This window comes from Salarias fasciatus, chromosome 4, assembly GCF_902148845.1.
Source record: "Salarias fasciatus chromosome 4, fSalaFa1.1, whole genome shotgun sequence".
Lineage (NCBI taxonomy): Eukaryota > Metazoa > Chordata > Actinopteri > Blenniiformes > Blenniidae > Salarias > Salarias fasciatus.
The window spans coordinates 7,792,475-7,814,823 of NC_043748.1; the positions used below are offsets into that span (position 1 = coordinate 7,792,475).

Genomic DNA, 22,349 nt, shown 5'->3' on the forward strand with positions numbered 1-22,349 from the left:
AAGAGGGGGAAAAAAAGAAGAAAAAGAAAAAAAGAAAAATTTGGTCTTGCTTCCGATCCTTCTCGGAAACATTCATCAGGGCACTCCTGCTGTTTGGTGGGGAGCAGCCCAATTGCAGCCCCATTTCGCTCGGTGGCTGGGTCACTCTGTCACTGCCAAGAATGTCTGTGCTCAGATCGGCCGGCTTGTGTATTTGGTCTAGAAGGAGATTTTCATTTTTATACAGACTCTCAGTAATTATTGGCATATAATCTTTAATTTGTGGAGCTTGATCTAAAGTAGTTTCTATAAATGTTAACAAAATTACTTGGGATTTTGTAATTATCATTTTTCTTATTTTGCTAAATTAAAAGTGGTACATTTATCTTTTTTTTTTTTTTTCTAAAGTGCTATTTGACAGTAGTGTTTGGTCTGCGTAAAAAGCCCAGCAGATGAATCACCCTGGTTTCACACAAGGAAAGCCTCAAAGTTGACGTCATTTCCCGAAGCGCTGCTGCTCTTCAGCACCACATGACACATTATTCTGATGAAACTTGGTGAAAGTGGCATTCATCTGTCTTTTTTTATTTCATTTTTGTTGTTTTTTAGTAAAAGACTTTGCTTCTGATTCTGTCAAAACGTACATACATAACTATTTACTATATCAATTGCCTATTTTACTGCAAGTTTGTTATGTTGAAGCAAGTTTTTGATATTTTCATCCAGAGGTTTTCTAAGTCTGATGTTTCGCCGTATAGCATCACAAAGAAAAATCAGTCCAGTCATCACAGCCAGATAAGGTGAAATCGACGACGGCCGAGTCCGGCGTGAGGAGAGAGACGTCATCCGTGGACGCGGCTCAAATTTCAACACAATGCCATACTACCTGATTGTGTTTACACTCTCTCTGATTTATTGAGGCCGGCTCCACTCATTTACTACTTGGCCAGTAATGGATAAACAATATGCAATGTCGAGTTTGTTTCTTTAAGCTGCTGGGTGTACGGGGCGCGGACATACGTCTTGTCAATCGGCCGTGGTAATAACGGACCTGTGACCTGCCTCATGGTCTGACAAGCAAAGGGAAAAGACTGAAAGATTTTTTTTTTCTCTCATTTATGAAAAAAAAAAAAAAAAGACTTTTGGGCTGCAACAGCAACACATCAAGAAAAGCAATACGATAATTTATTTCTCTGTTTTGCTTTTATTGCAAACATATACAATACAAAAGATATGTTTTTAAGATGATGCCATGTTTTACCAAAGGGAACCCCAATAAGAAGATGACAACTAATGACACGAGATATAAAATGAGAAATGCAACGCTCTTTTTTCAAGGTAGAAAGTTCTTACAGCAAAATAAAGGCAGAGGACCTGAACAGAAGACGCCACAAATCAAAAGAAAACAAAAAAAAAATCAGAAGTCGTACACCAGACAATACTCTTTAAACTGGACTAATCTGAGGAGTGAGAGATGACACACAGCGATAAAAAAAAAAGTACCAGTGGAGAACATATTAGGGTCTGGTTCTCAATAATGGAGCAGAAAAGCGTGATAAATAAATCTGTACCACATATGGCAGACGCCGATCTCACCCCAGTTAGATGTTGCTGAATTAAGAAAAAGTTTGATTGCAAATAGATATTCTCAAATAAAATTAATGCTAAAGAAATAAATTAAGACGAAGATTTAAAGAGAAAGAGACGGAATGGCAGAAGCGCATCAGAGTCGGACCCGATGGCTGCAGAGATTAATCAGAATGAGGGTTAAATCGTCGATCTCATCAAGCAGGAAGTCCAAAGTGTCCTGTGGTTTTTTTTTCACACTGCAATGCCACTGAGCGAAGCCTCACTGCTGCGGCTCCGGAGGCACCAACGGTATCAAGGCAGAAACAAACAAACAATAAAAACAAACAAGCAAGCATTGCTGTTACATCTAGCAACACAGTAAGGCCCCTGAACAGTTCACGGCACCTGCTGTAGTGTCTCCAACACAGTAACTTCAGCAAAAAGCAAACAAGTCGAATATTTGACTAAATCACCGATGGCCAAAAGTTCTAATCTACCTGAAACCTGCGTTGTTCAACACTTGCATCTCCTGAAATTTACAGTAAAATATGTACAGTACAAAAGAAGGTCAGTTGGTGAGATGAAAGGCCACTGAGGCATTTTAAACCAGCTTCTCTTCTCTGCCCCTTTAGGTGATTAAAAAAACATAGAAATCAGTATGAGATGCTGATGAGAATGAGAGCAGAAGAGAGAACTGGGGAAGATGAGCCACTTTTACATTTAATGAATTTACTGCAGAATAAAAGTACATTTCTTATACTGATATACCTCAAAGTATCTATTTAGTACGACTTAATTACCCACCAAAAGAAGTTAGTCGTGCGGCACAACTTGCCCCTAAGTAGGTGTAAAATGATAATGGGGACAGGAACATTGAGCTTTCTAAGTGTTAATAGTGCATCCATTAAATAATGACGTTAAAATGATAGAAAACAACAAATAAATGAAAGTTTAAACTGCATTAATGACATCTTTATCAGTTCTCCAGGCCCAGGAGTGAGAATTCTCATCTTGACCTCAATAAAGAGGGTGGCTCATGTCATCCACTGCCCTCCACTTACTAACATGTTCATAAACACAATGTCCTCACAGAGGATTTAACATTTTTACATCTAAAAATATAATTACAATTTCAACCGATAAAAAAGGCACTGTCGTGAGCCAATCCAAAGATATATTTTCAGAACTATATATATATAAAAACAGTCTTGTGGTAGGATTTTCTGCCGCGGCGCTGTGGAGCGGCGTCCCTCAGGGTCTGGACAGTTGTGTGTATGTGGGCTGCTGCTCCCAGTGCTGAGGACTGTGGGTCTGTGGCACAGAGGGGATCCCGGCGGAGTCGGCGATGGGAGTGTACATGGGCCTCTGGCTGGAGCTCATGTAGCTGAAGCTGGAGTACAGGCCGGAGCCCTGAGCCGCCGTGTGGCTGTAGTAGGAGCCGGCGGCGCCCTGCTGGTCTGGGTAGTCGTACTGTACTCTGGTGATGGAGGGGTAGGAGGAGGTGCTGTAGTGCTGGGGGTTGAAGGAGCCGTAGGTGGCGTGCTGCGGGGAGCCCTGCTGCTCGCTGTAGTGGCTGGGACTCAGCTGCTCCGTTTTAATCTGGGTGGTTCTCTGCTGGCCTTGCTGGCCTTGCTCTCCTCCTCCTCCTCCTCCTCCTCCTCCTCCCAGGGTCGTCAGAGAGTGTTGCTGCTGCTGCTGCTGCTGCTGCTGTTTGGATATCCAGCATCCGGTGGCCTGGCTGACGGAGGAGCTGCTGAGGCCGTAGCTGCCGGCGTAGCCTGCCTGGGCCGCAGCGTGGCTGTGAGGCGGCAGGTACTGATCGAACTCGTCGACGTCGAAGCTTCCGATGTTGGAGATGACGTCGCTGCTCAGCTCGCCGATGTCCACGGCGCCAAAGTCAATGTTGATCTGGCGACTCGCGCCGTCCGCCACGGTGCGACCTTCACGCTTCAAGTCGGCCTTGCTGGACGGGAGGTCCGTCTTCGGGGTGGTTGGAGGCGTTGGAGGTCCCTGTGACTGACCTGGTCAGAGTGGAGACAGCATCAGACTTCAGGCTGTGATCTTCCAGGATGAATGTAAACACTCCCCTGAGAGGGTTCACTGACACTCTGCTGACAGGTGTATTTGCCTGATGGCTTGTAAAACACATCAATCATTAACCATTAATCATTAACAGTTTCATTCTCAACGCCCTTGGCTTCTACAAAGTGTATTTGCATAAAACGTGTTAATGTATCAACTGTAACAAGTCATGCAAACTGGACATTTAATCGTCATTTATAATTATTTGAATTCATTTAATGTTTTCTAATCTCACCTGAATGCTCTCCGGGTGAGTGCACTTCGCCCATGCTGGACGCAGGAGAGTCTGCCTGCTGCAGCGCCTTGAAGATCGCGTTCGGAGAGATGTGGGTTTGCTCTCCGTCCTCAGGTCCTTCACTCTGGCCGTTCTTCACAGACTTCCTGCGTCTCGGCTGGTATTTGTAATCGGGGTGATCCTTCTTGTGTTGCACCCTCAAACGCTCAGCCTCCTCCACAAACGGACGTTTCTCCACTTCATTGAGTAATCTGAGAACATCACAAAAAATGGTGCGTTATTCGCAATGCCTTAATTAGTGCGAGAAGTCATTTTTATTTGTTTTCGATAATTATGAAGAATCCAGAAAAACTTGTGAGTACTCTTCAAAACGGTTTAACCGAGCAACAAGAGATAAAGTTTATCTGCGGTCGTATCAGAACTCGACTAGAGATACGAGTAAAATCACAATCAAGTGTTCACGCAGTGAGCGCGTGGTGCGTTTCATCCAAGAAGCCCCGCGCGTCAGAGCGCGCGGGCCCGGAGCGAGCCGAGCGCGCGGCAGTCCGCTTACCTCCAGAGCTTCCCGAGAGTCTTGCTGAGCTCCGCGTTGTGCAGATGCGGGTACTGGTCGGCCAGCTTCCTCCGCGCGGCCTGAGCCCACACCATGAAGGCGTTCATGGGCCTCTTCACGTGCGGCTTGCTCTTGGACGAGCCGTTGACGCGCACGGGCATCGGCACGAGCGTCCAGTCGTAGCCCTTCAGGACCTGGGACACCGCGTCCTTGATGCACACGGGGAACTTCTCGTCCTCGCCCTCCGTCTTGCAGTCTCCGGCCCGCAGCAGGTGGTTGTCCGTCGGCCGGGTGTTCTCCGTGTCGGAGCCGGAGCCGGACGGGCACGGAGAGCCGGCCGAGTCCTCGGACATGCTGGGACTGGGAGCGTCGGAGTGACACTTCTCCTGTTCTTCTGTCATCTTCAGGTACGCGTCGAAGAGATTCATGCGAAAAAAGTTAAAGAACGGCTTCTGGTGGTGGAAAAAAAAGACGAGTAGAAAGGCTTCTCTCTAGATCCAGGTGCCCAGAGACTGCAGGGACAGTCTGGAAGGGCGCAAAGCTTGACTGACAAACTGGAGTCTTCTTAATAACAATAATAAAAGGAAAATAAAAAAAAACAGCACAAGATGTAAAAAAGCTCCCTCCACTCCTGTGGACAAGACAACAAATGGCAGGTTATAGCTTTGTGTTAATTATTAAGGGAGAATTCAGCTGTCATCAGGTTTCTATAGAGTCCGGCCGGAGCGGCGGTGCCTGTATTTATATTTGACGGAGAGCGATTGCGTGGAAGTGTCTGTGGGCGGGAACGGAATCTGATTCCTCTGAGAAGGGCTTCACGGCTGTGAGGGGCTGCTCCCCTGGAGGGCGCCAGAGAACTTCAGGGCAGGCGCACAGCCCGTGGAAACATTGAGACAAACAAAACAATACATCAGGTAGAATTCATCAAGAGGTAGAAATTCCATTCCATAGGAAAAGGCGACTTTCTTGCTTAATGAATTGGTAAAAATAGAAATTAATGTCTACAAGGATCACTGCTTCCATCCCATCCATTAAAACAATGCTGGTTACACTGAACCACCAGTCATCACAGGTCATCTGCACTGTATTTTATTTTTGCTTGAGGCTAACCAAATCATATAAATACCCTATAAAAATCACATAATTCTGACTATATTGAGTTTCTCACCACTTCTGAACAACTGATTTTACAAATCATTTCTTCCTTTTGTAATAATTCATGATATATTGTCTATTTAACGGCCTGGGACACCAAGAGGGTGCTGGTCTGGCCTTTGGAAGAATCCCTGCCATGCAGGAAAACCGTGTTTCAGCACGAGGGACTATAAAACATCTTTCAAAATATGTTTAGTTCATTTTAAAGATGCAGCTTTGTTTTTTCTTCTTCATTTTTAATTGATCGACGATCCACCAGTAGGTGCTCAACCTTGGTCAGAGATTACAGAAACATGCTAAAATGATATCTCGGTACATTTGACTGCACTGCTGCATCCAGGAAATCTTACGAAAGCTCCTGACGATGTGTAAACTGGGTTCTCCTGGAATGTGCTTGTCTCTCTGTTTTCTGCCTGGAGCAGCTGCACACAGCAGTGTCGGGCTGCAGAGACGAGAAGCACCGCTGCCCTGAAGTCAATGTGAAAAGGACTTCGTGCTGAACGGCGTCTGATAAACCGACCGAACCAGAGCCTGGAAGGTCGCGGTCACTCCTCCAGAATGTGATCACGAGTGTTTGGCTGCTCCATTACACAAAGCCAATACTAACAATTACAGCAAGTAAAGGAACACTTTCAAAGAGAGAAAAAGAAAATCTTACATCTTTCAGAATCTGAGCTTGTTCCTTCATCTTAGATGGCACATCAGAGTGATTTATGTTTCTTGTTATTAAACCATCCACATTTTCCTTCATATATTTATGTTCAGTTTGCATTAACTAAATATCACTTGGTTCTCTGTTTGCTATCACTCTGCTTCTTTACATATGTCAGTACATCAAAAAATCTTTCACATCATAAAATATACTGTTTTTATCCAGTTACCAGCTAATTTCACTTGTCAGATAAGCAACTGTTGACTAAGTATTTGACAAGGTGAGGATGTCTAACTCTCCACAATATTTGCAGAAAATTCTACTGTTGTTTCATTTAAAAAGTATCTAGCATGAATAAATCAAAAGAACTGGATTGGTGATCAGTCGTGGATTCTTTTTCCTTTTTCTACAAAACTAAACTCATTTGTCAGAAAAAAGAATATAGAAACTTTTGTTGAATTGTTGTTGAGTCCAAAGAACTGATTTGTGGACTATGCAATGTCAAATCAAGCAAACAATCATCCAAAAAAACCATAATTATAATATTAAAGCAACTCCAGAAGTGTTTCCTTGTGATATTGAATTCTAAACATAAAATGTTGCCTCAACACTATTATCTTTGTCCTTAACTAGTATTTAGTTGTTGAACCTGACAGAAGTGACAGCCTCTAAATGATCTGTGGAAAGTTGCTCATGTCTCCTGTTGCCTTTTGTTTTTTCCAGAAGATTGATCTTAGATGAACGGCCAAACTGTCCGTAGTATGTTTGATGATTTTCTGCAGTGGCTGATTTCAAAGGATTTAATTTAGATTTCGGTCAGGTCCTGTTGATGGACGGCTCTAAACAGTCTGCTTGCAGTGGATCCCTGCAGTTTTAACAAGATCATAAAACAAATAGTCATCTTTGTTTTATTTCTATTTTATTTCATGACAGAGGACTCCGATCGTTGAGTTTGAGGTGGAAAAAGAAAAGGTTTTAAGAGTTCGCCAGCTAAAAACAGGCATCATATCATGACATGTCCCCTGCCCGATGTCTTTCACTGTGGAGAAATCAACAAACAAAGGTTTGATTGATTTGAGGAAACTTGATTTGCTTTCAGTGTAGTCAGAGCTGTTTTTTTTTTTTTTTTTACCTGCTTTTCCTACGTGGAGACGACCATTAAGGTATATTTAATGAGTAAAAAGTTAAAACAGCAAAAAGTGTCATCTTATTTTTCAGATCCCTCCATTTTTAAAACGTCTTGACGTCTTCTGAATCTGCCATTACTTTGAAATTCTCAGCACTTCCAGCATGAGGGACAGAGCAGCATCACTGAGTCTCGACCATGCGTTACAGGAGGAGGGCTTCACCTTTTTTTTTTCTTTTTGATACGCTTCATTTTCTCACCTATAAACGATCAGATAAGATGCATGCCTGAACAGCTCCACCTTGCCTTCACCATAACCAGAGGAAGTGATTGCAGACAGACCGATGGTCGATCTGCAGCACTTTTCACAAACGTCCCTCAGTCTCTGACCGTCCAGTCCTGGTGGAGTGTGCAGCATATTTTACAATCTGACAACGGTACTCCTGATTGTATTACCTCTTGTGTGAACCTCTTCCCATGTCTTACGTTGTTGCTTTAACCACAATATGCTCAAACTTGCACACACATCTCTCAATGGGTTCCCCTTCAGCACCACATCCTGGGAGAGTCCTGACATTTTCTTTTATTGCGAAATGACACAAACAGTTGAATCATTGTTGTGATGCGCACTGACGATTATTATTTAGTCTTTGGATCATTTTTGCCATGAGGATTTCTGGAACTCTCTGAGAGCTCTGTCATTGATAGGCCATGTGACACATCTGAGTCTGATTCCCTTCACGTTTCATTTGAGGGACGGATTTCATCAAAGTCATCATGTATATCTTAATTTTCTATTTTTTAACTACTTAAGCGACTTCCCTAATGTCTAAACTCCTGAAACTCTGTCTTTTTCATAAATTTCAGTTGCTTTGGCATGCCTGTTCCTCCAAATGAAATTAAATATTTGAGTTGTATCACAGTCTATGAATATAAATGTTATGAGCTACTTAAAATAGATTTGAAGTCAACAAAATGTTAATTCAACTACCATCTACCACTAAAAACTCCCTGACTGCACTTTAACACATCATTAAATTAATTGACACCAATATTTCAGTATGAAACACGACGTGCACAAATAGTTCCCCGTGTTTTGTATTTTATTGCAAACAAATGTAATACAAAAGATAGGCTTCGAAGACAATGTCATGTTTATCTGGAGGAGCCCCCATTATCAAGATGACAATATGAGAAACAAAGATATAAAGTATAAAATAAAGATTTTAAAAAAAGGAAACATTTTGTGGCAAAAGAAAAGCAATCTTTAAAAAAAAAAACACAAACACTAAGCGAACAAACTCACCAAACTAAACTAGCAATCACAAAAGAAAAAAACCATGAGATGTACAAGATGAGGCAGAAGTAAAGAAGATTGAACACAAGAAATCGACAAACAGACAATAACCGAGCAGAAAAAGCATTTGTATGATAAATAAACAAATTTGCATAGCAGCAGCCAAGTTCGCCTGCTGCACAATTAAAACAAAAAAAAAAAGAAAAGATGATTGAAAATATCAAATAAAATTAATGCTATGAAATAAATTAGGAAGAGGGGAGGGGTGGCGGACGCACACCAGACTGATGAATGGGGTCGAAGGTCACGTCCTGCATCTCATCAAGCAGGAAGTCCAAAGTGTCCTGTGGTTTTTTTTTCACACTGCAATGCCACTGAGCGAAGCCTCACTGCTGCGGCTCCGGAGGCACCAATGGTATCAAGGCAGAAACAAACAATAAAAACAAACAAGCAAGCATTGCTGTTACATCGAGCAACACAGTAAGGCCCCTGAACAGTTCACGGCACCTGCTGTAGTGTCTCCAACACAGTAACTTCAGCAAAAAGCAAACAAGTCGAATATTTGACTAAGTCACCGATGGCCAAAAGTTCTAATCTACCTGAAACCTGCGTTGTTCAACACTTGCATCTCCTGAAATTTACAGTAAAATATGTACAGTACAAAAGAAGGTCAGTTGGTGAGATGAAAGGCCACTGAGGCATTTTAAACCAGCTTCTCTTCTCTGCCCCTTTAGGTGATAAAAAAACATAGAAATCAGTATGAGATGCTGATGAGAATGAGAGCAGGAGAGAGAACTGGGGAAGATGAGCCACTTTTACATTATTAAAAATTAAACTAAATATATCTCAGCTTATTATTATCATTTTCTTTTTAAATTACCCATTAAAAAATAGTTAGTCCTAAGGCACAACTTGCTCTCAAATAGGTGTAAACTGACTAAAGGGATGAGTCTTCTGGATGTTAATTATGTTTCCATTAAGTAATTATGTTGAATGACAGGAAATAAAACCATGGAATGTAAACAGCAATGTAAATGTCAGTTCTCTAGGCCTGTGATTAATAAACTCTTTTACATCCGGAAGTGTTACTACATCTGATAAGACGCACTGAAATGGAAAACGGTGTATTCTTGGCCACATGATTACATATTTCTCATCATCCTGACCTCAATAAAGAGGGTGGCTCATGTCATCCACTGCCCTCCACTTACTAACATGTTCATAAACACAATGTCCTCACAGAGGATTTAACATTTTTACATCTAAAAATATAATTACAATTTCAACCGATAAAAAAGGCACTGTCGTGAGCCAATCCAAAGATATATTTTCAGAACTACATATATATAAAAACAGTCTTGTGGTAGGATTTTCTGCCGCGGCGCTGTGGAGCGGCGTCCCTCAGGGTCTGGACAGTTGTGTGTATGTGGGCTGCTGCTCCCAGTGCTGAGGACTGTGGGTCTGTGGCACAGAGGGGATCCCGGCGGAGTCGGCGATGGGAGTGTACATGGGCCTCTGGCTGGAGCTCATGTAGCTGAAGCTGGAGTACAGGCCGGAGCCCTGAGCCGCCGTGTGGCTGTAGTAGGAGCCGGCGGCGCCCTGCTGGTCTGGGTAGTCGTACTGTACTCTGGTGATGGAGGGGTAGGAGGAGGTGCTGTAGTGCTGGGGGTTGAAGGAGCCGTAGGTGGCGTGCTGCGGGGAGCCCTGCTGCTCGCTGTAGTGGCTGGGACTCAGCTGCTCCGTTTTAATCTGGGTGGTTCTCTGCTGGCCTTGCTGGCCTTGCTCTCCTCCTCCTCCTCCTCCTCCTCCTCCTCCCAGGGTCGTCAGAGAGTGTTGCTGCTGCTGCTGCTGCTGCTGCTGTTTGGATATCCAGCATCCGGTGGCCTGGCTGACGGAGGAGCTGCTGAGGCCGTAGCTGCCGGCGTAGCCTGCCTGGGCCGCAGCGTGGCTGTGAGGCGGCAGGTACTGATCGAACTCGTCGACGTCGAAGCTTCCGATGTTGGAGATGACGTCGCTGCTCAGCTCGCCGATGTCCACGGCGCCAAAGTCAATGTTGATCTGGCGACTCGCGCCGTCCGCCACGGTGCGACCTTCACGCTTCAAGTCGGCCTTGCTGGACGGGAGGTCCGTCTTCGGGGTGGTTGGAGGCGTTGGAGGTCCCTGTGACTGACCTGGTCAGAGTGGAGACAGGATCAGACTTCAGGCTGTGATCTTCCAGGATGAATGTAAACACTCCCCTGAGAGGGTTCACTGACACTCTGCTGACAGGTGTATTTGCCTGATGGCTTGTAAAACACATCAATCATTAACCATTAATCATTAACAGTTTCATTCTCAATGCCCTTGGCTTCTACAAAGTGTATTTACATAAAACGTGATAATGTGTCATGCAATCTGCATATTTATTTGTTTCTTATAGTTAAATGAATTCATTTAATGTTTTCTAATCTCACCTGAATGCTCTCCGGGTGAGTGCACTTCGCCCATGCTGGACGCAGGAGAGTCTGCCTGCTGCAGCGCCTTGAAGATCGCGTTCGGAGAGATGTGGGTTTGCTCTCCGTCCTCAGGTCCTTCACTCTGGCCGTTCTTCACAGACTTTCTGCGTCTCGGCTGGTATTTGTAATCGGGATAATCTTTCTTGTGTTGCACCCTCAAACGCTCAGCCTCCTCCACAAACGGCCGTTTCTCCACTTCATTGAGTAATCTAAAAACATCACAGGGAATATGCATTAATTTTAACTGCACGAGAGCAAATAAGACAGTTAAACTGGCGCAATAGTTTTTTTTTTTAATCAAGAATGCTATCAGTAAAAGTAAAACTGCGCATGACGGCATGCAATGTGTGTAAAACTTCATTCAAAACTCAAACAAAACAATAAATTAGCAAGGAAAACCAGAAAAGGTTCAGTCAAATATGTATATTTGTAGAGAATTGCGCCGCGCGCAACTGCGCGTCAGAGCGCGCGGGCCCGGAGCGAGCCGAGCGCGCGGCAGTCCGCTTACCTCCAGAGCTTCCCGAGAGTCTTGCTGAGCTCCGCGTTGTGCAGATGCGGGTACTGGTCGGCCAGCTTCCTCCGCGCGGCCTGAGCCCACACCATGAAGGCGTTCATGGGCCTCTTCACGTGCGGCTTGCTCTTGGACGAGCCGTTGACGCGCACGGGCATCGGCACGAGCGTCCAGTCGTAGCCCTTCAGGACCTGGGACACCGCGTCCTTGATGCACACGGGGAACTTCTCGTCCTCGCCCTCCGTCTTGCAGTCTCCGGCCCGCAGCAGGTGGTTGTCCGTCGGCCGGGTGTTCTCCGTGTCGGAGCCGGAGCCGGACGGGCACGGAGAGCCGGCCGAGTCCTCGGACATGCTGGGACTGGGAGCGTCGGAGTGACACCTCTGTTCCTCGGCCATCGTCAGATAAGCGTCGAACAGATTCATGCGAGAAAATTAAAGAGTAGCCTCTTGGAGTGAAAGAAAAATTAAAAATTAAAAAAATGAAATCAAAGCGGTGGAAATCCGGGTGATGTGCCCAGAGACGCTCTGTCAGAGGGCACACCTTGACTGTCCTTAAAAAAAAAAAAAAGTCCAATAATGAGGATCAGGTTTGCGCTTAAATGGCGAAACCTTCCACTTTAGCAAGCAAGCAGACAGACTGCAGGTTATTACTCTCTAATAATTAACTTTAAAAGTGTGACTTTCGGGTGAAATGGTGCAGAAATCCTCTGGTGCAGGGTTCGCTCTGGAGTGCAGAGATTTCGGAGGCGATGTCCGGATTTATATTTGACTGAGGGTGACTGAAGGCTGCAGTGGGCGGGGCGTAATCTGACTAAGGACCAAGAAGTAACACTGTCAACAACAGAGATCCCAGCTCAGTTTACTCCCTTTAACTTTTTCGTTTTGTCATCATCTTTTATAATTGTTGAAGAAAACATTCTCACCATTAAAAAAAAAACAACAAAAATGTGAGTAATTTCAGATCAATAGGATTTCTCTTTTAAAAAAATGAGTATACAAATACCATTTTTATTAAAATGAATAAAAAGTCATCGAGGTTATACGATCTAACTGGTTCTGTGTCACAGAGTTTTGTGTTTGTGAAGGTGTGTGTGTGAGTGTGTGTCTCTGTGTGTGGAGTCTGTCTGCACACATGTGCCAATAGGGGGAGTCAGCAGTCCAGGAACTTGAGAAGAGGCCTGGTATTGTGTAAAAACATATCATCTCTGGCTCAACGAAGATTTCAAAGATTTCTCAGATTCTAATTACTAAACACAAATTAACCTAATCTTATGAAGAAATAAACAGGTAATAAACAACATTTTTTTTCTTTCCAAACTAAATCCACAATATTTAAATGATATAAACAGTCATCAATCCTATGAGACAATGCAAGGACTTCTTTAAGAGTATGTTCAAGAAAACATAACAAAACTTGATACATCCTGATACAAAACAATATTTTCTTATGCTTCTTGTATGACAATGAAGTTCTTAATTAAAAAAAAGTTCAAAATATGGCAGATTTCAGTGATTTTTTTTTTAAATTTCTTATTTTTTCAAGATCCTCTTTTATTTTAAAACACATGTCATTGCCACGAACTTAGCGGTGAATGTTTTCTGCCTCGATCCTGATGTTTTAATTTGTTGCTTTTAATTTCAGAGACTGCAGTTGAAAACCCTCCTCTTCCGAAGCTCATATTGGAGAGAAACGGAGGAGGTAGGGAAACTACGTGGGTGTACGCTGTTTTTGTTCCATCACCATTCGATAGGTATAATCATGCTGATTTTCAAAAACGCTTCAATGTAACTTGATTGGCCGTATTCGGGCTGAAACCCCCCCCCCCCCCCCCCCCCCCCCCCCCCCCCCCCCCCCAGTAAGTAAAACACAGCTGAAGGTCAGATCACACATGGCTGCTGGCAGTCGATATGGGATTTGATTTAAAACTCTTCTCTGCTTGAAATTTTGATGTAATATTCAGTTTTAAGTGAAGTTGTGTACAGTGGGATGTGTGTGAAGAACCGCTGCCTCTTGGGAGTTTCTCCTTTTAGAGGCAAATGACCAGTGGAGGAAAGCCCTCCAGACTGACTTCCAGTAGATATGGGTTGAGGGACTTTTTTTTTTTTTTTTCCCGCCTTCCCGAGCCCGGGATCACAGCTTACATGGACGCCCGTCTGCCAGGCCCAGCGGGTCTTGGGAAACTTCTCAGCTTGACTTCGAGCCATGGCGTCAAAATTTTGAGGCAAACACTTGAGGTAAACTGCCAAATCATGTCTTCCACCTCTCTTAGGTCTCTTGGATTCCACTGCAAACGTTTGAGCAGACCGCCTCTGGTTTTTTGAAAACTTGCAGTCAGTGAGTCTTTGTGCTGCTCCTTTTGTTTTATATTCGATTAAAATAAAAATGGCACTGAAGCATTTTTAAGATTTTTTTTTTTTTTTTTTTTTTTTAACCCAAGCGGCCTGTTAAGATGGTCATATCGCATCCGGTATATGAAACGTCTCATTTATTCAGCCTGTGTTTGATTTCGAAGATCCGACTGGGTGATTAATAGAGTGACAGAGTTAGTGGAGGCAGAGGTGGCTTCAGCCACTCTCAGCTGACATGTCACCTGTTTGAGACTTTCCACGACTAGTTCTGACTGTTTCAGACACGGTGGAGGACTACGCGAGGGCGAGCTGCGAAAAGCCCGTCTCGGCTTTCTTACCGGCGTCTTGATCCTCTGAATTTCTCTCTTTCTCAGATTCTTGCCCAGTGACGGTCTGGCAGGAGCGACGGGGCTGCCCAGCGTGTTCGCCTGATCCCGGATGAGAGCGCGTTGGCCACGGGCGACTGTTGACACATGGCATCTTGCAAAAGGGTAAAGTTTAAATAGGACTTATCAAGACCCCGTCACCATCAGAAGGCTGGGCCTCTTATTCCCTGCTCTCTCTCTCACACCTCCTCGATATCCCACAACAGCAAGACTGCACAGGAAAAGTACACAGACGCCTGAGAACGCAGGAAAATCTGCATCATATTTCCACTGATCCAGCTCATCTCCAGGTTTTATAATAGACTGACCCTCCAGCTGTCAGTCTTTCAGGTCAAACATGACGACACAATTTCAGTCTATCAAAAGTGAGAAGCAGATATATTGACCCGGCCTTCACCCCCGTGTCCAGCAATATGTGGCAATTACCGCCGCACACTTTCCCGCTTATCTCCTCCTCTCTGTGACCTCCTCAGGAGATAGTAGCATTGAAATCTCCGCTTATCTCCTTTTGGCTTCTACTGAGCCGAAACACCTTGGGCCCTCAACAGATAGCGTATCGGCGAGGAAGGAAATGCATGATCTGGGAATACAGCGCTGGATATGAGCCGCCTCTGAGTTTTATGTTACCGCTGGACAACAAGTGATTTCAACCACAGATCAATTCATCCTGAGACAGAAAAGTATATATTCCTGATGAAACTCCGTATTTTACCATTTTATTCACTGCTTACAATGAAAACTCACCACCAGGTCACCTTTAAAAGTACATCCAATCTCCTGCTGCCGAGTGACGTGGAGATACCACTCGTGCCTGCAGGTGAGGTCAGTTTAAATGACAATGAGTTCCTGCAGAAACAGAGTCAGCTTCCATTTCCAAAACCAGGGCCTGACCTGTAATTATGCTCCGAATGACAATGGCTCATTCTCAAGCCGCTGACATGATGTTATGACATGAGCCGACTCTTTGCAGAGGCTAATAATGTGCCTGCCAACTCAACAGGGGTCTGCTTAACCGGGAGCAGGTGACAGTCACACAGGAGAGGTTCAAGTAATTATTGTGCGCTGACGTTGCAGTTTGTCGTTTGTAGCAACAGAGAGTTATCTAAATAATTTGATCCTGTTGGAATAAAGATTATATTTAAATGAAACAATAAAACACAGCCTTGCTAACGTCACTGTATGCAGATATTTATTTTTCTTTATGTAACAACACACACTTCTCGTCTGACACTACTGCATCTTTCACTGAACGAAACTGTTTGCACATTTTACTGCATTAGAAGGCTCAGAGTCCAAAACAAAAAAAATCCACTTAATCAGCTTTATGCAGAACTTTTTCTTTTAAAGGAGTTTATGTCTGAATATTGATGAGTTATTTACAGACTGCTGATATAATATTATGACATTACTTAAGTGTTTGCAGAAAGTAATAATGTGCTTGCACCCTCCAAAAGGTTTGCTATTTCAGCATTTTTACATTCATTTAAATAGAGCCATTAACAGCGCCGTCATCTCACGGCACTTCCACAGAGGAACATGTCACTTGAGTAAGTAGAGTCATAAATAATGAGTTAAAATGACAATCATCCAGTGATGTAATTGTTATTTATGGGGTGAGAAAGACATTTAAGAGAAAATTTAATTTTGTGAAATACCACTGCTCATGACAGTATACAGAGATTTGTTGAGCTCACTCACATTAGAGTGTGTCAGAGAACAGTGCATGCTGCTCTGTATCCAATGGTTTTTTTACCGATTTTCTCCACTTGTCAGAAATTGATACATTCATCTTTCTATTGATGAAAAGAACCAACAAAAAAGTGCAAAACTCATATTTCTTGGACCCCTACTTCAAGATATTTTGATCAGAGAGTTTTTGTCAATCCCCGACGCCCAAGCGTCACAGTAAGGTGGTTTCCAGGAAAGTGGGTTAAGCTGTGAAACCCCGTCTGTGTCGCGGATTCTTGCACATTTGCGTCTGGTGCGCGGCGCTGACTCAGACCGGCCGACGGTCGCAGCGGCTCTCTGGCACCGCCGGCCGATGTTAGAGCGCCACCTCTTCCTTCAGCACAGAGACACCTTTCATGGGTCCGGTCGACGTCACGGAGCGCCCGGCCCCTCCCCCCCCCTCCCACCTGTTTCAGTGATCTGGTGAAAACGAGACTCACCTGTGGTGTAATAACCTAAAAATAAACACGAACGTGTTTTCCCCACTTCCCCCTTGTTCCTGTTAGCTGCCTCTGTTTACGTTCCTTGTTTGTTCTCACTGCAAAGTTTACACCGAGTGATCTGCACATTTTCTGAATACATAGATTTAAACGGTATATAGATTATAGACAAGGCTTCTCTCCTGTTATTGTGAGTCCTCTCCTTTCTCTCGTTTCATTATCCTCCCAACTTAACCTGGCTCTTTTTCAGCAGGGCTCATTTGTTGGGAGGACTGATGAAAAGGCCTTTTCTTTCCACACAGTCATGGAGATACTAGAAATGCCGAGTTAATGAAAGAGTGATGATATCTAATCACCTTCCAGAGCGTAGCACCTGCAGCAGCGCCGCCACCCCAGCCTCAGCCGCGCACTCACAAACGGATGGCGCAGAGACGTACTTCCTCTCAGCAGTTCGCCGTGCAGCGAGCGCGCTTTTATAGATTTGATATCGCTGGTTGCGGGGGAAAAATGGGAATATCTTGTATTGTCGAGCAGCTCAAGGCCTCTTAGGTGTTCGGGGATTTCAGCATTAGACCGTGGCAATGAGATTAATACGTTCAGAAAGGGCAGGGGTGAGATGAACAATGGCATACTTCAAGAGCTTTAAGACAGTGTCCTGTTACAATGGAGAGAACCGAGAAACCTGCATCCAGGCAAAGGAAACGGAGAAGGTCAACAAATTGGGGAAGTTTTAGCCGCATAGATATGGTGATTATCACATTTGTATGAAAAAACCCAACATTGTGACAAATGTGTGTTTGATTTGAAACCATAATAAACAGAACTCTTAATTTACCTTTTTTATTTTAAACATAAAGCTTCTGATTAGATGGTAAGAGTTGCATATCATTAAATATTTGATTTTTACTAATTTCACATCTCACCTTCACCTTTTTGATAACAGATTTGTTTCTGTCTTGATAAACCATCGTGAGACAGCTGAGTTTCACCACATATATTGTTGCAGTAGTAATCCTGCTTACATTTGTTTCCAAATGCTAATACATCACAAAAAACTTTTGAATACATTTTTTTTATTAAGTGCTTTTCTCAGATAAAATCACAAAATGCTGTACAGAACAACCATGTTTCCTCACATTTGAATAATCATTAGTAATCACTGATTTTTGTAAGTGAAGACTTCTTAACACTATAATACTGTATTTTGAGCTAACTTTTTGCATATGGCTGCCAAAAATAACACAGCACTCGAGGTTGTGTGTATGTGGTGTGTGTGTGTGTGTGTGTGTGTGTGTGTCTCCCCCTTTCCTCCTCGTGCCCCTCTGTTAAGGCCCGGCTCGGCAGGGAAGCGCCGTCTAATCCGAGCGGTCCGGCGGCGGCGGCGGCCCCGAACCTCCGGGAGCCCGACTCGTGCATTCTAATGTTACTCTTGAAGGAAATTGTTCCGCACGATTTCCTGAGATCCAATATTTGGGCGGCTTTGTTACTTTTCTTGGTGTGAATAAGAAAACTGTGACCGCTCTATTAGATTACAGCCCTGGTCCTCGGCTGCTCGGTTGACTACTGTGAAGGAAGATTTAGCAGCTTAAATCAGATCTTTCAATGACAGATAAAATGTATTTTAAGATGGAAGGGAGAAGAACAGATACTACAGCAACTTTTTCTTTGATTTCATAGGAATTTCTCTCCCGGGGGACAAACGGCGACCAGCTCACCCAGCAGGGTCTGAGGAAGCCGTGACCCTCTTATCGCACCGCCGTGCACACTGTAATTAAATATCTAGAGTTACTCAGCACCTACGCCCCAGCGCACTCCTGTGACCTGAAACTGTGGCTTCGGCGCACCGCCGGCTCGGCGGAGGTCGCTCGCTGAGGCCGAACCCGGTAACAATAGCGCACGAGGACATACAGGTGGCAGAGGAGAGAAACAAGATGGTGGGAGAGTGGAAGGTTTTGTCAGTAAACCAGGTCCAGGTCTCTCGGGGCTCCACTTAAAGTCATGCGTGGAACAGGAAGAGGACGGAACGGCTCTGCATGTTTCCCACCAGCCGAAGGATCACAGGCGCCGGGGAGGGAGAGGTTCTAGCCGGCGGTGCTTTCAGCCCCAGGAGGGGCTTGGATTTACAGTTGTGAGTCTTTAATGACGAGGGAAAACATGAAAAACATGACGAAAAGCGGTTTATGTTACCTGAGGATGGTTTATATTTCAGAATCGTGATTGGTCCTTTTGGCATTGAGACCTTGATGAATTAATATAAAAAACTTTAACATTAGTTATCTAGAACTAATATTATTGTTGTGTTCTTTCATTTTGTCATCGGTACCTCTGCTTTAAGAGATATAAATCTCTCTCTGAGGTGTGAGGAGGGAGAGTCTCTGTCCTTGGGTGACAGGACACACTGAACACAGGCACCTCCTCAGCAGGCGCCAGCTGATTTCTATCTCTTCTGAAAACCGTCTCCTCTTCTCCGACCTCCCCGCTCTCTGGGGTTTTGCATAAATTTCTTCGCCGGTTGATAAGGAGTAACTCTATATTGGCCATCTTGATAGAGAAGTTAATACCTCTACTGTAAGGCTGCTGCTGTGTTTGGTTTTCTGCCAGATTTCAGAAACTTAGAAAAGCCAAAAAAGAGCGCCTACATTGTAATCAGTAATTGTAGACTTTGGGCGTAGTTTCTCGACACCTTTCTCCTGACTTTCTGGGTTTTGATTGATCGACAAAATGCCAGTGACTGCCATGCAGGCTTTCACACACTGAGAGAATGGTAGAACCAGTTACATAGCAGGGTTCTCAAGTATCTGTAGTCGTCCCACATTACTGCCAATTTATTACTTCTTACAATCAACTGGGGACTCATGACGGTCTGGCTTGATACTGTAAATCCTTTAAATGGGGACACACCTTCATACAAGTGAAATCCATCAAATGAGACTGCAGAGGGAACAAATCGAACCTCAATAAGTTCACTTTCACAATCAATAACATCCATACTGTACGTATCTATCGATAGATTTTTCTAAATTCTTGCAGTAAAATCATGAAACTTTCTGTTTTTCTTCTTCAAACTCGTGAAAATAAGCGAAACACATGCCGGTTTATGTCTGCGCTCACTTTCTGTGCCAGGAACAAAGGGGGAAAAAAAGTAGGGAACATAAGAAAATAGGCCGGAGATTGAGTTCAATTAAATGATCCAACCATAAAATCCAGATTTTGATTAGTGAGGCAGCTTGAGACGCATCAAGCCAGAGAAGCCCGATTCCCAGACTCTCGGCTCAACCTTCACATTCTGCTGGATTCTAGCTCGCCGGCTCCATTCCGCTCCTGTCACTTATTTCCTTTTACTCAGCATCGCTACACGAGCGATTATAAAGTTCTGTAGCGTCCCTCCCAAATTAAAGTCATATAAAATGCCTTGACTCCAATTTTCTGCACCACCTCTTTCCTGTCGGCGCTCCACCCTCACCACTCCGGAGCTGTCAGCCTCCTCTGCAAGCGGCAAAACGCCGCCGTTAGTCACTCGCTCGGACAACTGGAGGCTGGGCGGCGCGCCTGTTTTACGAGCCTGTCACAGAGTTTCTGCAACACTCAGTCAGCGATCACCGTTTTACAGTTGTCCCGGCAATTATTGCTTATCCTTTCCGAAATGTCAGAGATTGCATATGAAAGTGTCTGGAAGCAGCTGCAGATGTGTTTGTGTGTGTGTGTGTGTGTGTGTGTGTGTGTGTGTGTGTGTGTGTGTGTGTGTGTGTGTGTGTGCAGGCTGAGACGGGTCACTGAAGTTACAGTGTATTTCTGGAGAGAGGCCTGAGGAGAGCTTTACATGAGCAGGAGGCCGTGCACGTTGGGTTTGAAAGAAATGTATCGGTAAGCTGATTAGGCGGCGTAGCTGCAGGGCTGCATGCCGACCGACTGGCTGATTAGACTCCAGGTTTTATGTCTGATTATGTGCAGAGAAATATTATTTGACTATTTCAACCAAATCACACAATAGACGACTTGTGGTTTTTGTAGTATTTATTTTTTTAACTTACAATTAGGACGCTGTGTTTTGCATTTGATGTTATTCTTTAGTTAGTACCATGTAAGCAACTAAATCATGACTTGTTTAAAGAATCTTTAAGGCTGCAAGAAAAAAAGTAAGGTATTTCTAGAACTATAATCCATACATTACTTCATGTGTGCTGTTAGTGAATGAGAACGCGTCCAAATTCAGCATTTTTTTAATCAGAAATCCTCCTCATCACACCCCGATGCACCTGGCATCTCCTCCAGCAGTACTGAAACTGAAGCATGCGCTCATGCTTTGATACTGAGACTGAATTCTTTGGGGTCTGGGAAGGCCTTAATTGAGGTTTATTTAACAGAAGACAATGGAAATGAAATAAATAAATACTTGCATAAGTTGTGGAGCTGATTGGGCTCCATCACACTTCACCACAGCCAATCGGGTTCATTTAAAGGCCCCACAAGCTCGTTCCTTTGTGCGCCCCCCCTCCCCCACCCCCTCAGTCGGTACTTGGATTCAATTTGTGAGCCGCTCTCATTAAACATGCAGAATCGTGAGGCCCACCACTCCACGCTTTAGCGGTCCAGCAAACCAGGTCAGAGTTCACCTGAGGACAGCCTGTTTGGGAAAACATGAGGAATGTTCTGTTTTCCCTAAAGTTGGAAGTTTAACCATTAGAATTCATGCTGGATGCATTAAAAAGTCTGATAGAAGGGATTTATTTCTGCCTCTGTCAGGGATCTCAGAATTTTTCACGTCAGCCTTTTATTTATGCATTTAAGGTTCCGTGGAGTCTGAGATTTTAACTTCACTCTCTTTGACAGGAGATTTGGTTTTCATTCTTTCTCTTGGGTCTTTTGCAGTAAAGTCTTTTAACCTTCCCAAAGCTGCTGAAGACAGTGACAGTTTATTATTACCGCAGATTCCACAGGCTCGTTTCAGCGCTGCATGCTCGAATCCTTAAAAACACAAAGCCGGGCTGCTGTAAGGACTGTATGGATTCCGTCAGAGAAGCCACTTGTGAAGTGAACGTGTCCCTTAAAAGCAGTGAAACGAATATTTGTTACAGCTTTACGCATTAGAGGACTTCGTTTTATGGGGGTCTTTATGTTTCCTTGGGGTGACTATAACCTTCAGCTTTATTTTTAGTGTAGTTTTTATTTGTATTTGTGCACTTTTTACCGCCAAGTGTTTCTTCTCTGCTGTCATGCATCAAGTACATTATATTTTTTGCTACTTTTTTTGGTTTTAATTTCACTTATTTAAGCTGCATTGTGCAGAATCAGCATGGCGCGGCAGGCTGAGACATTCCTGCTTTGCAGCTTTTTTTTTTTTTTTTTTTTTGCACCACTTTCTCAGCTAATTTTCAGCCTCACAGGTATTCCCATGCAGAGCGGTCTGAGCTGTAATGCATGTGTTTGGCAGCCACGTCACTCCTCCGCCTGCCCGCCCGCCCGGGCCCAGATGTTGCTTGGCTGATGCACGGCACACTTGTCAAATGAAAACAAGTGATGTTTCAGTGGCAATTACTCTACAAGTGTGCCTACACACAAGTGCATTTGCACAGGCACACACACACAAAATAAGGAAGAAATCTGCCAACAAATCTCCTATTGCCAAGAAGTAATTGTTTCCATGTAGCTCTATGAGATGCATAACTCAGTTTTTTTCTTTTTGCAAAACTGCTTGGAAATTTACACAAATTCAGCATTAAAACAGACATTTCACTCCTTCAGAGAATCTTGCAGCCTTTAAAGTAGTTTGTCTTAGCTTATGTCATTGATATT

General features: G+C 44.0%; 2 protein-coding genes across 3 annotated transcripts; both read right to left on the reverse strand.

Annotated features, from left to right (window-relative positions):
• Positions 1 to 1,169: 1,169 nt before the first annotated feature.
• LOC115386472 (transcription factor Sox-9-like) lies at positions 1,170 to 12,369 on the reverse strand. 2 transcript variants are annotated; one of them, XR_003931304.1, is made up of 4 exons: positions 11,652 to 12,369; positions 11,102 to 11,352; positions 9,815 to 10,819; positions 1,170 to 2,564 (listed from the first exon to the last, which is right to left on the reverse strand). XR_003931304.1 is itself a non-coding variant. In XM_030088756.1 (3 exons), exons 1-3 carry the CDS (start codon positions 12,074 to 12,076, stop codon positions 10,050 to 10,052), a joined length of 1,446 nt encoding a protein of 481 aa, XP_029944616.1. In that variant the 5' UTR covers positions 12,077 to 12,369; the 3' UTR covers positions 8,445 to 10,049. The 2 variants fall into 2 exon arrangements, 1 of the variants encoding a protein (XP_029944616.1); XM_030088756.1 differs by lacking the exon at positions 1,170 to 2,564 and having other exon boundaries at positions 8,445 to 10,819.
• Positions 2,563 to 5,081, reverse strand: LOC115386471 (transcription factor Sox-9-like). The gene is made up of 3 exons (XM_030088755.1): positions 4,419 to 5,081; positions 3,866 to 4,116; positions 2,563 to 3,569 (listed from the first exon to the last, which is right to left on the reverse strand). Exons 1-3 carry the CDS (start codon positions 4,844 to 4,846, stop codon positions 2,800 to 2,802), a joined length of 1,449 nt encoding a protein of 482 aa, XP_029944615.1. The 5' UTR covers positions 4,847 to 5,081; the 3' UTR covers positions 2,563 to 2,799.
• Positions 12,370 to 22,349: the final 9,980 nt, after the last annotated feature.